Source organism: Anopheles stephensi, chromosome 3 (assembly GCF_013141755.1).
Source record: "Anopheles stephensi strain Indian chromosome 3, UCI_ANSTEP_V1.0, whole genome shotgun sequence".
NCBI classification, from domain to species: Eukaryota; Metazoa; Arthropoda; class Insecta; order Diptera; family Culicidae; genus Anopheles; species Anopheles stephensi.
This window is the reverse complement of record NC_050203.1, coordinates 7,587,527-7,600,500: the sequence shown is the minus strand read 5'-3', so window position 1 is coordinate 7,600,500 and position 12,974 is coordinate 7,587,527. Positions and strand designations below refer to the sequence as shown.

At 47.5% G+C, this 12,974-nt stretch overlaps 2 protein-coding genes across 9 annotated transcripts in view; one reads left to right on the top strand and one right to left on the bottom strand.

The window, feature by feature from the left end:
* LOC118510476 (neogenin) overlaps positions 1-8,788 on the bottom strand; it is a 97,926-nt gene extending 89,138 nt beyond the window's left edge. The window contains exons 1-2 of one of the 7 annotated variants that reach the window (XM_036052346.1): positions 8,635-8,781; positions 7,749-8,147 (exon numbers count right to left, since the gene is read on the bottom strand). In XM_036052346.1, the coding sequence (XP_035908239.1) occupies positions 7,749-7,992 (244 nt within the window). In that variant the 5' untranslated portion in view covers positions 7,993-8,147; positions 8,635-8,781. Of the gene's footprint in view, positions 1-7,748 lie in introns of all 7 variants that reach the window. The other 6 variants (XM_036052348.1, XM_036052344.1, XM_036052345.1 and 3 more) reach the window with 6 other exon arrangements.
* A 520-nt stretch (positions 8,789-9,308) lies between these two features.
* On the top strand, positions 9,309-12,489 carry LOC118510474 (CUE domain-containing protein 1). 2 transcript variants are annotated; one of them, XM_036052342.1, is made up of 3 exons: positions 9,309-9,499; positions 9,788-10,185; positions 10,265-12,489. In XM_036052342.1, exons 2-3 carry the CDS (start codon positions 10,024-10,026, stop codon positions 11,045-11,047), a joined length of 945 nt encoding a protein of 314 aa, XP_035908235.1. In that variant the 5' UTR covers positions 9,309-9,499; positions 9,788-10,023; the 3' UTR covers positions 11,048-12,489. The 2 variants fall into 2 exon arrangements, with proteins under 2 accessions (XP_035908235.1, XP_035908234.1); XM_036052341.1 differs by having other exon boundaries at positions 9,785-10,185.
* Positions 12,490-12,974: the final 485 nt, after the last annotated feature.

The window sequence follows — 12,974 nt, the reverse complement described above, 5'->3', positions numbered from 1 at the left end:
CGTACCATACCGGCGGACTCGCGCGACTGATGAATTGCTTTTTATTGCTTCCTTCTCGTGCCCGAGCGCAGACGAAGAGTTATGGCGTCGTCCCTCGGAGCACGATTCAGGACGATGCCTTTGGTTTTTTCTTCACCCGCTGTCCACTGACATGTCCACCGCAAGAAAAGGGGGAGACTGGTAGCTACTCGCACAGGAACGATAGAGAACATGTGTTTTGGCCGTAGCCGCCATTAAACGCGTGGATCACGACCGAACGACGCAAAGCGCCAAACTTAACGCCCTACAACAACTTGTCCAATGGACATTGTCACCGCGTTCGATGGAGGAAGCCCATGTCGTGATATTCCATGCAGAAGGGCCAGGATACTGGGCTTACGACCCGAAGGCCAGTGAAGCGTGTTATTTTTTGAGGTACTTTTAGAAAGCACCAGAGCTGGGAGCGTATGTTTGGAGAACGTAAGGTTGATGAGTACCGGGCACGACATGGTCAGCCTTTTTGGTGAGTGAAAAACGAAACGATTGCTCGCTGGCACGTCCACATTCCAGTGTCCGTGAGCGCAAACCCCAAAACAAAAAGGTGTCAGAATTGACGTAGAAACGAAGGACCAAGTACAAAAATTGTTGTCCCACGCAGCACCAAGGACACACACACACAGAAACTCAGCTGCAGGAACAACTTTTACAACAAAACAACCCGGTTCTGCAAAATACTTCTGCTACTAAATAAACAATGCAGAAGCGTGATTGTCCCTACCGCAAGTCCCAACCCCCAGGAAAAGAGCCTTCAGTTGGAAAAGCGTAACTTCACACCCGACACACCGACATCGATTATTATCAACGCGCCCTCTCGGTAATCCGGGGCACACATAATTCGTCGTCCCGATGCAACCCGATGTTGGAACCATCAGCAGGGGGGGGGGGGGGGGGGGGGGAATTGAGGACCTCACGAGATCCTGCCGTGGTTGTCGCGATGGCCACGCTGAAATGTAGCAAGAGGCGCCAACCACAACAACGACTGCACCCGTCGTCGGCGTCGTGGAATGAAATTATTCAAATTGAATTGCTGACATTCTGCGAGCAAACCCTGAAGACCCCCACATCGAGAGAGAGAGAGACAGAGCGAATGGGAAGTTTGGTGTAGTACATATTAACCGACCAGAAAGACCATGCAATTCCGTTATGCTAATCGGTGCGCGCGTGTATCGTACGGCAAGCAAAACCCTGGTTGGTGAAATTTGGTGGAAAGAGTTTGATTTGGACGATCGTCCAGCTCATCAAATCTCACAGAAGGAGCGCCCATACGAAAAGGATGCGAAGCAGCAAAACGTTAGACAACGTTTAACGAAGCCAGACAGGCTGTCCCATTGCGCGGAGATGGAAATGAATTGAATAAATCGAGAATTACTCTGGTCGCAAGCGTATGTTGGGTAAATTTGCATCATTTTACTTGTGTGCGAGCGATTTGGCTGGGTTATTCTACGCTAATAGTAGTTTACATAGTCAATAGTCCTAGCTAGAATTCTTGTAAACCGTACTACCTTCGCAATACAGCACGTAACAACAGCCCTGGAGCCGTCACGTTTGGACTTTACAATTTTAGTTAACCAAAGTTTTATTAGCGCGTGAACCTCGTACGCATACAAATTGCCGCCATAAAGTGAGGACCACAAATTACCTCTTATCTGTCACCCTCGTTTTATCCATTTCCTTTTGGCACCCGTAGGATCCAATATCCGATAACGCTTCCGTCCAAAACACGGCGTGGAGTGTCACCAATAAATCCCGAGTCCCGTCACCACACCGCAACCGTTTAACTGCTCAGCAAACGGCCTTACGTGTCCGCTTTACCAAATGAACGTGTGTGTGTAGTTATGCTTCATTTCCTTCATTTCGCATGGCTTTTGCATATCGTCAGCCCTGTTCTTTGACTGCCAATCAGAACACACGCCCTACAGTCCCACCGGTAGCCGATAAAAAGCTAATCAAATCTAACACCTTCGCGCAAACACACCTTTTCTCCCCGCTGCCAATTCTGGGACCCTCCACAAGCACCGCTTAAGGTTTATTTGACATCGTTTTCTTCTTCGTCCTCGCAAGCATTTGTACTGTCCTCCATCAAACCTATCACAGCAAGCACCGGATTAGGGGTGGTCTAATTCCACCAGGTAAACGTGATTGGAAGCCCTCCCGAGCAGAACGTCATTTTCTTATCAGTTGTTGTGTCATCGTCAACCCGGGGAGTAATGTCCCCCCAAGAATTTGGGCGATGATGTTAATCGAATTTGACCTGGGAAAATTCGCATCATCACTGCTGCGACAACTGCCCTCATATCTATATGAAGTGGCCGAGTTATCTTACCCTGCCCGGAACTTCATCAGAACACGAACCGGTTCATCATCGGGCGTTTTAAGATATCGACGAGCCGGCGGACAGGTGCCACAGACAAGCGTCCGTGTTTGTGACGAGGTAAGCTAAACTGCATCTTTATCGACGTGCTTCAAGCACCACTCGAAACACGTCTGGATTTGAGCCGCCTCAAATCGTCCGCCATTGTTTCGTGCGATGTACTTGACACGTTGGACACGCTCTTGCGGGTTTAATTCGCTGCACACTTCACCCAAGACAATATTAGCCGGAACGGGTGCTCAAATTAATTTGCAGTGATTTGCTCGACTTGTAGAGACATGTAGTTTTCTTTTTCGCACATAAATCCCATGTCAAACAAACTTATCGCAACTGTTATCATAATCACACACCGATAAGTGCGAAGCATGTTGTGTTCGGTAGCCCCCAACCCTAGCCAACCGTCGCCGAGATTTGATCGATTTATTGTTGACTCTTAACCGGTTGTATGTTGGCCAAACACCCGACCCCAACGCAAACAGCTGTCGTTGGATGTCTTTGCAGTGATTCGCAAATGTATTTTAAGTACTGTTCAACTCCGGCACGGAGTCATAAAAAGCTTACGAAGCCATCGAATGCTATCGAACGAAATGTAAGTTGGTTTCGACTGCTGGCCGCTTCCCCGAATAGGTAAGGTTGGTGGCCAAAATAAAATGTCATAAGAAAACATTGGTGTACAGCAATTTGTAGGGCGGCAAAGTCTTGAGGACAGCGGGGTGGTGCGTTTTAGCATATGCTTTTGGCATAATGGCATAAATTATCAACCGACACCGACTATCCATCCATCACACGGTCCCGAAACTTGATCAAGGGTATCGAAGCCGAAAAAGGGTATCGAAGAAATAATATTGAAACAAACATCAATCATCTGATTTGCATTGAAAACAAGCTGTTCGGATAGAGAGGGAGAGAGAGCTAGGGCGCGATAGATTGACGTTGACGCATCGGGACACATGGTTGGAGAAGAATTTCAAGCATGTACCACACACGACGCTTATCTAGTGTCGGTTCAAATCGGCCGGGGAGCTGAGTGCTTTTACAGCAGCAACAGGAATAAATTATGCTACCGTTCTCCAGACTTCCCGAAAGCGTTCTTGACCCTAAAAAACAGTCTTAATTAAGAAATAAATATGCTAAAATCGCTCACAATTAATTTCCCAAGATTATATTAACTGCTTGGAGCACAGTAGGAAGATCTCTTTAGACTTTTCTTCAGAATTTCCCACAAACTGTCGGCCATCAGAGCTCGCTTATCAAAGCCGTACACGACTACGCAATCTCAGCAATTCAAAGCGACGCGACCCAACCGGCCGGCCCGACATGATAAGCATCCCACCACTACCACCCCAAACTAAGCAACCGAAATGGTAAACAGTGAGAAGGATTTTCTAATCAAACCGACAAACCGTCATCCCAAGCCCAAGTGGGGTTAGAAACTTATCGATGGCGCTTTAGCTTGGCTGGCCGCTCGCCATCGAATTTGGGCCAGGCCCCAGCTTCATCTGCATTCGCGAAACCGCGAACTCTTGCGTTACGGGCCCGGTGCCAAATGCCCCCCCCCCCCCCCCCCCCCCTGATGCTACAACAACCCCCGGTCAGGGCAACAGGTTGTAATCCGCCGCACAGAAAAAAGAAAAAAAGCCGCGAGCAGGATGTAGAAGCAGCGAACCGATTTGCTCAATCAAACCACTAAAACAACACGGTACCAGAAGGAACGGACGAACGAAAACAAACTCATCAAAACGCGGTTCGCGGTGAGTTTGGTGATTCGACGGCGAATTTTTTTAATGGACCACGGGGATCCGGTTCGGCTCGGTCCCGTATTCATGACGACAGGTTTATTTGATTAAAATTATAATTTCACCTTTACCAAACAAGAACGCTCGGTTCGAGTGGGAAGGTAGTTCGTGCCCGTTAGCCGGTGGATCGAGTTTCGCGGACACATCAGGGGACTTTAATTTTAAACTTGCAAAGCTTGATGCTGGATATGAAATGATATCCTTTTGAAGTGGTTCAAAGTGATTTTTGGTGCTGTAAAGCAAGTTCTCAGCAATGGGGATGGCGTAAACCCGTCACGAAAGCCTTCCGTGCTCTCTGGACGCTCGAAGCACAAACTACACATTTCTAATCAATAACTTTGCAGCGCGCCCAGATGCTGATAAGCGAAATCTTTCACCGAACGGATGAATCTTCTGCGAACGCGCGTGCAAAAGTCGGTTAGCGCTGATTCACTCACTCACATCCTGCAGCTTCCATCCAACCCGGCCGGGGAGTGCATGACGACATGTAACAGTTCTTATCGCTTCCGAGGCTTCCGAGCAGCGCAAACAAACAGCTGGTTCGCTTGATACGTTCGACACACACGGTCTTCCAGTGTGTTCTGGCGCTTTTACGGCTAGGTAAATGAGTCCGGAGCTCATGAATGAGTCCGCTTATGCACCACCGCACCACCTATTTGTCATTCATCACCTTCTGTCCCTTGTTTACACGCTGGTAAACACGGGCCCGATGCATCCTTGAACGAAAGAAGTGCTCCGTGAAGACGATCCGTAGGAAAATTACATCTTCCCACACGCTTTGCACAATTAACGCAACTTGCTCGCCAGCTGTAGCTTTGTGCTGGTTAGTAAACTTGTTTCAGTCACAAGACCGTTGGCCGTTAAGATTCAAAATGAACATCATCAGGCTTGGTTGGTGCTTTTTCTCTTCTCGCTAGCCACAACCACAATGGCACAACGCACGGAAGATGGTTTGAACGGCCACGTGCAAAATAGATTCAACGCGCACGGCTACGCGCGTACACCGGTTCGCCGATCAGCAGATAGTGGTGGCGACTTTAGCGACAACTTGACGCCCGACGAGCAGCCGGCAGTCAATCGTCCCTTAGACGGAGGGCAAAACTGGTTCGTCCTCCTCCGCCTTTTCAAGGCATACGAGATGCCGAGATGGAAGGAAGACTTTCGAATTGTTTTTTCTGCCCGTTACCTTTTGCACGGGAACGCGTCACGGGGGGTTCATTCCTCACACACAGGGAGGTTTCCGTCGGCTCCTCTCCAACGTTTTCAGGGTTTGCGTGACTGGTACGCCACGACATCTCGAACTCGTGCCTTATATGCGTGTGCGCGCACCGCGTTCCCCGTGGTCCAGTTTGTGCGAATGCGAAGGTGCACTCCACATGCAATCAGTGTTGCCTTTTTTGGGATGTTGTGTACACGTCCCCAATCGTGTGGACGGGTTTTGGGGGAGATTTTCGGAACGCCTCTGCAGACACCGCTTCTATACCGCTTCCTGCTCTAGATCTTGCGCCGGTAAGCATGGCATTGCATCGCTCCCTGGGATGGGAGATTCTTGTCATCCTCCCAGCAAACCTCACGACGAGAACAACCCCTTTCACCGGGCAAGCAAAGCCCCTACATGGCGCAACATACACGTTCTGGCCTTCACAATTGGCCACCAGATTCAATAATTGCATCGCTGGGCCAACACATCGTACGGGACCGCCTTGCACTAGGGCCGTGCGATTCATTTTGTCGAGCGATCAGAATCGCGATAAACCGTGCCCAGCCCGGCCGGCCGGTCGTTGCCGTAAATGATATTTAGCTGATCCGCTACCCGATTATCACCTGCAACCGTCGCCAGCGTGATCCGAACATGGCTAATTACTTCATTTTATTACCATTTGTTAGTACAATCTGTGCCGCTGTCCGGAGTGCTGCTGCTACCGCCAAAACTTGCACACACACACGAGGGCACAGTAGTGGGCTTGATCATTACCCTTCGCTCCCTTCACCCTCTCACGCCTTTCACCCACCCCCTTAGGGCAGCTCGTAATGCACCAGAAGGAAGAGAAGTGGCGCAATAGCGAACTCAACAAACCGGGCTCAAACAAAAACCGTTTACGAACAAGTCGCGGCCGTTTTGTAGCTGGGTGTGAATCGAACCCACAATTCCACCACGGACCCTGTTCTTTCCATACAACGGACGTATGGAACCCCTTTTCGGGGTGGTAATATTTTTTTCCCCCCAAAACCACAAATCGACGACTCCAATCGTTTATGCTGCTGGTGGTGGCAGTTGGATTGTTTCGGATTGCGACAATCGGCCGAAGATGTCGGGTGAAACCACCAGAAAACCACAAACGAGGAAATATGATACATTTCCATTTCGCCCAAAAATGGGCAGCTTAAGCGGCACGTGAGACTGCAAAGGTGAGCATTGGCACCCCAAAATGTTGATTATTACAAATGTTTCTGAGCCGGTAAGGCGGGAGTGATGCTTCGGGGTGGGGAAATTCGGTTGTCTTCATTTTGATTTAGATGTGAGTTCCATAATGAGAAGCACATAAAGTTGTCATTTTGGGAAGGAATTTTTTTTTTTTTTTATTCATAAAGAACGGCCTGGCCGTATTGCTGGGGAAGGAATGTTTGCGAGGATGAATTTATCATGGGAATTTCAAAATGTTGGAGATCTTCGCATCGATTGCCTTTCAGGGGTTTAACGATTCTAGAACAAATTATTTTTACATGGAGATATAGGGTTGAATCTTCCTCATTTTGGGATAAATACAAGGTCTTGGACTGCTGAATATCAAATGGGACTTGATATCAGTAACGTCTATTAAAAGGATTCTTGAAGTATTAGGCCTTTTTACCACCCAAAATGCAGTAATCAGATATCAAATGATAAAGACAACACGGTCACGTATCACATGTACTTAAAAGCCTTTGAAGAAGAAAAATCGATTTAAATTCTCCTAATAACCGCCATCTTTGTCGCACATAACCAGACACCCATTCTCAAAGTGCTCCCCTGTCAATCGATGTTGTTTCGGGGAGGCTTTTGCTCGCTCATTTGTCTTTTGTCACCTTCGCCATAGCACCCCATCAAAGCAAGCTTCATTTGATGTCAACCCTGTTTATTATCCGCGCCATGTGCTTCGAGGCCCTCATACAGGCGCGCGATTTGTTTTCCGAAACGAGTGACAACATAACGCAACATACGACGACAACGACTAGCGTTTGCTTTCATGTTTCCTAAAACCTGCTCCAAAATGAAGAACAGCTTCACCTCCCCCTCCCGGATTCTCCTCCTTTCATGGCAAACTTCTTCCCCAAAGAAGGCATGTTGTATTTGACTTTGCAATTATTCACCCTATTCAACCACCGCACGGAGCTATCGGTGGAGTTTCGTTCGAAGGCGAAGGAAACCGGCTATTCCGCGACGGTGTGGGTTATCGATCTATGCTCTGCGCTATGCTAAGCCCCTTCCCTTCGTTCATCCATCAACCGGGTGGCGTCAATCAACATGCTCCCTCCCCCCAATTCCCACCTCGGCTGCTTACCTTGGCTGGCATAACATTTTGTAAACATTAGCGAAAACAGCGTCGCCATGCATACGATTAGATTCCAGCGTGCCATGCCGCTAATGCTACTACGATGTCGTCTGCATCTGTTGTTGCTGCTGCATCTGCCGTTGCTGTCTGCGTTGCTAGGCGACGATGATGATGGGGCGCATAAGGTTGCACTGTTGTTACAGCCACTTCCGGCAAGATGCTGCATGGAAGCTGCACCGCCGAAGTGCTTCATGTTGCACTAATTTCAAATTAACACGCACACACAACACGCATAGACACGGACATATAATATATTCACACACGTACAAATGCACTGAACTGATGAGTTGAATTATTTATTTCTCTTACTTTTGCCAAACACTTGTTGGCTCACGATACACACATGCTCTACAGGAATTACAACAAAACTCACTGAAATACACTTTCTTTTTGATTCTGAATTTTCTCAACCTGAATTCTTGCTTCCTCCGCTCGCCGTCGAGGATGTTCTAGCCAACCGTACCGAGCAGGTATTCACCACACCCTCTTCTCACCCTTATTCTAGTTCACCCTCACGCGCTGCATCATTCGTTGCGCATGAGACGCTTTTCACAACGCCGCCGCATCATAACATTCGACAACACACCGGGCGCAACAACTCTTGGCACACTTCGATTTTTGAATGCCCTATCATGAATGAAAGTAACGTTTAATTACAACCAGAATCAAACTTTTGCGTACATTTACACTCTATTTAGCTCGTTTTCAGGAAGAAACACTGCTGCGTGCAATAGATTGCTGTTCACAACACACCGTTTGCACTGGAAGGGATGCACAGACGCGAGCTAGGGATGAGAATGAGAAGTCCTCAAGAACAGCCCGCAAGCACACACACCTTACCACACTGGATGTTTTAATTTTTCTTACATTCGAATCACTATTTAGCGCCAGTTTTCAGTAAAATTTGATAGTAAAACGCTTTCCGACGAGTGTATAAAATTATAAACCTAGACGCAGCTCGACGTGCATCCGTCTCGCTTGCTTGCTGGAACAATAATGGTAAAAGCTGCCGCTGTCAGATGGTAGCGACCGAAATGTTGCTTGGGAAAGGCTTGTTCTGTCAAATGCCATTCTGACAATTGTTCCCACACAACAAACGACATGAAGTTAGTGCTTCCATTTTTCAGAATAGGACAACCAGCAAAAAACTAATTAAATTGAGATAAAACTGCGTACAAAGTCGTAGAAAATATTGAAAACGGATTCTATCGTCTTAAACTAGGAAAAAATCTTGAAATAAGATGGAGTGCAACTAGTAGAGCAATATTAGAACAAGATGAACAAAATAAGTAAGGGGAAAATGTTGTTCTAGATCCCTTTCTCGATTCATCGTTTAAAATTATTCGCACTTGATGCGTGGACAAAGCTTTCCTAGCAAATTCTATAAACGAACGGCCCACGAAGCTTGGTAAAATATTTCAATTCCTTTTACCGCAACGGCATGGTGTATACACCGTCAATTCCAGTGTTGACATCGATCCCATCTGACAGCTGCCATCTCCGGGCACTGTCAAAGGGCTGCAAAACGCACAATAATAATAATTAAAAGTCACTATCGCAGTGGATCTGCAAAAAGGAGTGGAAAAAACAGGACTCGCAGGAAAAGGGCTCTACTTCGCATCGGAAATGGGGGCAGAAACAATGCTGCTCCCGCATTAATCAATAATCTCTGGAGAATACTCAACCTTCTATCCTATACTGTACGTGTATTTCAAACATTTGCATAGTTCCTTTCGTATCGGCCAGTGCTCCAAGCTGGACAAAAAGTGTGTGTTAACTCCACTCTGCCCTAGTTCTTTGGTGTTGTTTTTCAATCCTGCTACGTACGTTTCGAGTTCCATCTGTGTGGTGGCGGTCGATGCGTGTGCGCGAATAAACACTAGGCGGATGGGGATGGTGGTTGACAAACAGCTTGCAACCAACAAACCCACGGCCAGCAGGAAGCTGGTGGATTAAATGATAAGAAAGGTTCTCCCACCCCATAGCAGTGGGTGCTAATCGTGAAGTAAACATGATCATGCCGTCGCATGACTCCCGTTGGGGTTGAATCGTAACCTCGAATCGACGAGCGAAATCTGGTCCCCGTTCCTTGGAGTGTTTCCGTACGTTCCTGTTCTCCCGTGTGTTACGAAAGAGGTTTGCCAAAGAGTGCTGGTCAGGTCCTTGGTGCACAAACACACACGCTGGTCTAACTATAGCCCACCTCAGTGGAAAGGTCAGCACCATGGCTTCCACGATGCAGCTGGAGTTTTCACAGGCCATGTCCGACTTTAAAAACATGTTCCCGGACATGGACAGGGACGTGATCGAGGCGGTACTGCGCGCCAATCAGGGTGCAGTCGATGCGACCATCGATCAGCTGCTTGCCATGAGCACGGACAATCAGGTACGTTTTTCCATACATGCACACACACACACCGTCCACCTCCCCGTCCGACTGTCTGATGCAATTGGTTTAATTTTAGAACGAAAAGCTGCGTCACGAGCTGGAAACGGACGGCAGTGGACTGCGCTCGGGCAGTGCCATTAATCAAGCGAACGATCGGCCACTGCTCGATCTGACCAGCGACGTACCAGCGAGCGGTGAGCGATCGGACCACCGATTTCTCAGCACATCGCCGAACGCAACCGCCAGCTCAATCGTTGCGCAACAGCTGGGCGCTTCGCCAAAAGTACGCAAACCACCGGCGGCCGGCAGTGCGACCGGAAGCGCCACCAACAGTCCCCGCATGCACGCCGGACAGCAGCTAAGAGGCGATGCAGCGGGCGCTGAACGATCGGCCGGCTTTTCTTCCACCACGGCCACCATGAACCGTCGCTGGAATCCACCGCTAGTGGGACCGCTGCCACCGACCTTTTTACGGCTCGGTGGAACGACCGGTGGTGGTACGATCGGGCCGGACGGAACGTACCGAAGCACCGAGTTCGATCTGGGCGATGAACAGTTCGCGATGATGCTGCAGAACGAAGAGTTTATGGCGGAGCTGCGATGGAATCAGGAGTTCCTGTCGGCGCTGGAAAAGGACCACCAAGGTAAGGTGCAGGATGATGCCGCGTTCAAGGAACGGTTGCGCCACATGGGTAAGGTGTCGCGCAAGAAGTTCGCCCAGCTGGCGCGCGTCTTTACGTGGCAGCGGGGTGGCAACAAGAAGGCTAGTGCCGTTCGGCATCCGGACTCGTTGCTGCTGCAGGAAGAGCACAGCGACGACGAGGCGGAACCGAAGCGGGTTGCATCGGGCAAAAAGTAGGCCGCCCGATGCTGGGATACGGTAGGCGGGATAGGTTTTAAGACGCAGCGATTAGGCCATCGAGGCTCTACGCTATGGAAAGGGTTCGTCGCTGCGGGGAAGCAAGCAAGCGAGCGAACCGATACGTGACGGAGCACAGCAACATTAGCAATCGATTTTAGAGTTTAAATTTTTAATTCTTACCCTGTAGTGTGTGCGTTGGGTACGTATCCTCCCGCAGTGCGTACCAACTTCTCTGAAACTAGGCAATGAAGAGACTGTGTGTTTTTTGTTGTATTCCACCTTCTTCTTCCCGCTCTCTCTCCCTCTATCTATACATACGCTCCCTTCCCGTGGAGGAAACCCAAAAAAAAAACACTTCCTACCTATTCCTCTTCCTCTATCGCCAGGTAACGTAGTAGACAGCACATCACATGCACATCGTTGCTGGAGGGCGCGCGTTAGGGATACGAACAGAGTCAATAGATGAGACTGGGAAAGCATTTTGCATTTCTACGTGTTTTGATAGGTGTAGGTGTTAGCAGGCAAGGGCGATGGCGCCGGTGATAGTGTGCGGACGATGGTGATAATCCGACGAGCCCCCAATCCCTTCCTTTCGGGCTACTTTTATTCCCCCCTATTTGTTCAAAATCTTTTATATTTATTTGTATATAATAAGTAAGTTTGTTTGTCGGTTTTAGCGCTTTGTTACTGTGCTGCTTGCCATTATGATGGGTCGAAATCCAACAATCTCAGTTGCAATCGGGTGCTTTTAAGCACTTTTTAAAAAACGTGTATTTATTTTACTCTAGTAAGATTAACTTAAGAAACGCAAGATCAAATGTTTCAGGTCAATAGTTTAACCCTCATGTTTGGTGCTTGTGTTGTGTTTTCCAATCAAAATTGTTGTTATCCAGATGTATTTCATTTCATTCTCCCTTTTAGCAGTAGAATGCAAATTCTGTTAGCTTTGAACGAGGTTGGGGCAAACACCATCATATAATAAGAAGAAAAAAAAAAGAAAATTGAAAAAAAAACATGAAAAAAAAGCGAAAGGAAAACTATAAGAGAGGAAGAAGAGTAACGAAAAACATTTACATACATATTTAAATGAAAAACAAATCTATATACAAACACACACATATATATACTTAGATGGAAGAAATTAGGGTAAACTTAAATGATGATAAACTAGAAAGAGAGAACGAGAAAGAGAGAGGGAAAAAGGAAGAACAAAACAACTAACATTGTGAACGCAACCAAGGTACTAGTCATACAGCACGAATCGAAGGAAGAAAATCAAGATGAAAATAGGAATGGAAAACTCCTTCCCCTCTCTCTCTCTCTCTCTGCCATCGAACAATATGCCACCAAAAACAGTCTTTAGTCGAAGAAGTATAGTGGACAGTAGCCACAGAGAAACGCATACATTTCACCGCAATCGATAGTGCAAAATGGAAAAATTAAACCACAGAAAACAACCACAGCCCGCAAAACAATAGTGAAAAGAGGGGGGGAAATAAGGCAATTTTAGGTTTCATTTTTGCATGTGGTTTTTCGTTTGGCATTTGCATATATAAAGTTAGCGGAAAATGGGCCTGCTCGGGCCTGCAATAATGCTGGTGTGTTCAATCACGTGAAGGTGGATCAGAGGATGAAAAACCAAACACTCACAAGCAATCTCAATGATAGAATCTTACTTGCTAAATTGGTGTGTTCCAACGCAATTCCTTTTAACGCAACTCGATACCAAATTTATGTTTAAGTTTATGTTTAATTAGCTCTGTAGCTGGTTAGGGATGCGTAGAGCTCCATCCTTGCTTCTTTAGCTCGCGCTCGGCGAACCTTCACGATAGTTTTTTTTGCTTGATAATTGATTGCTTATTGCTGCTTCTATTTTACAGGGTTTCTCAGGCCAGTTCAACATTGTAACACTATATACAAACAG

Bases quoted from the DNA above. Each gene is read 5' to 3' on its own strand.
- LOC118510474 (XM_036052342.1), top strand. From the start codon at position 10,024: ATGGCTTCCACGATGCAGCTGGAGTTTTCACAGGCCATGTCCGACTTT. The intron at 10,186-10,264 runs GTACGTTTTTCC...GTTTAATTTTAG, and splicing joins CCATGAGCACGGACAATCAG to AACGAAAAGCTGCGTCACGA.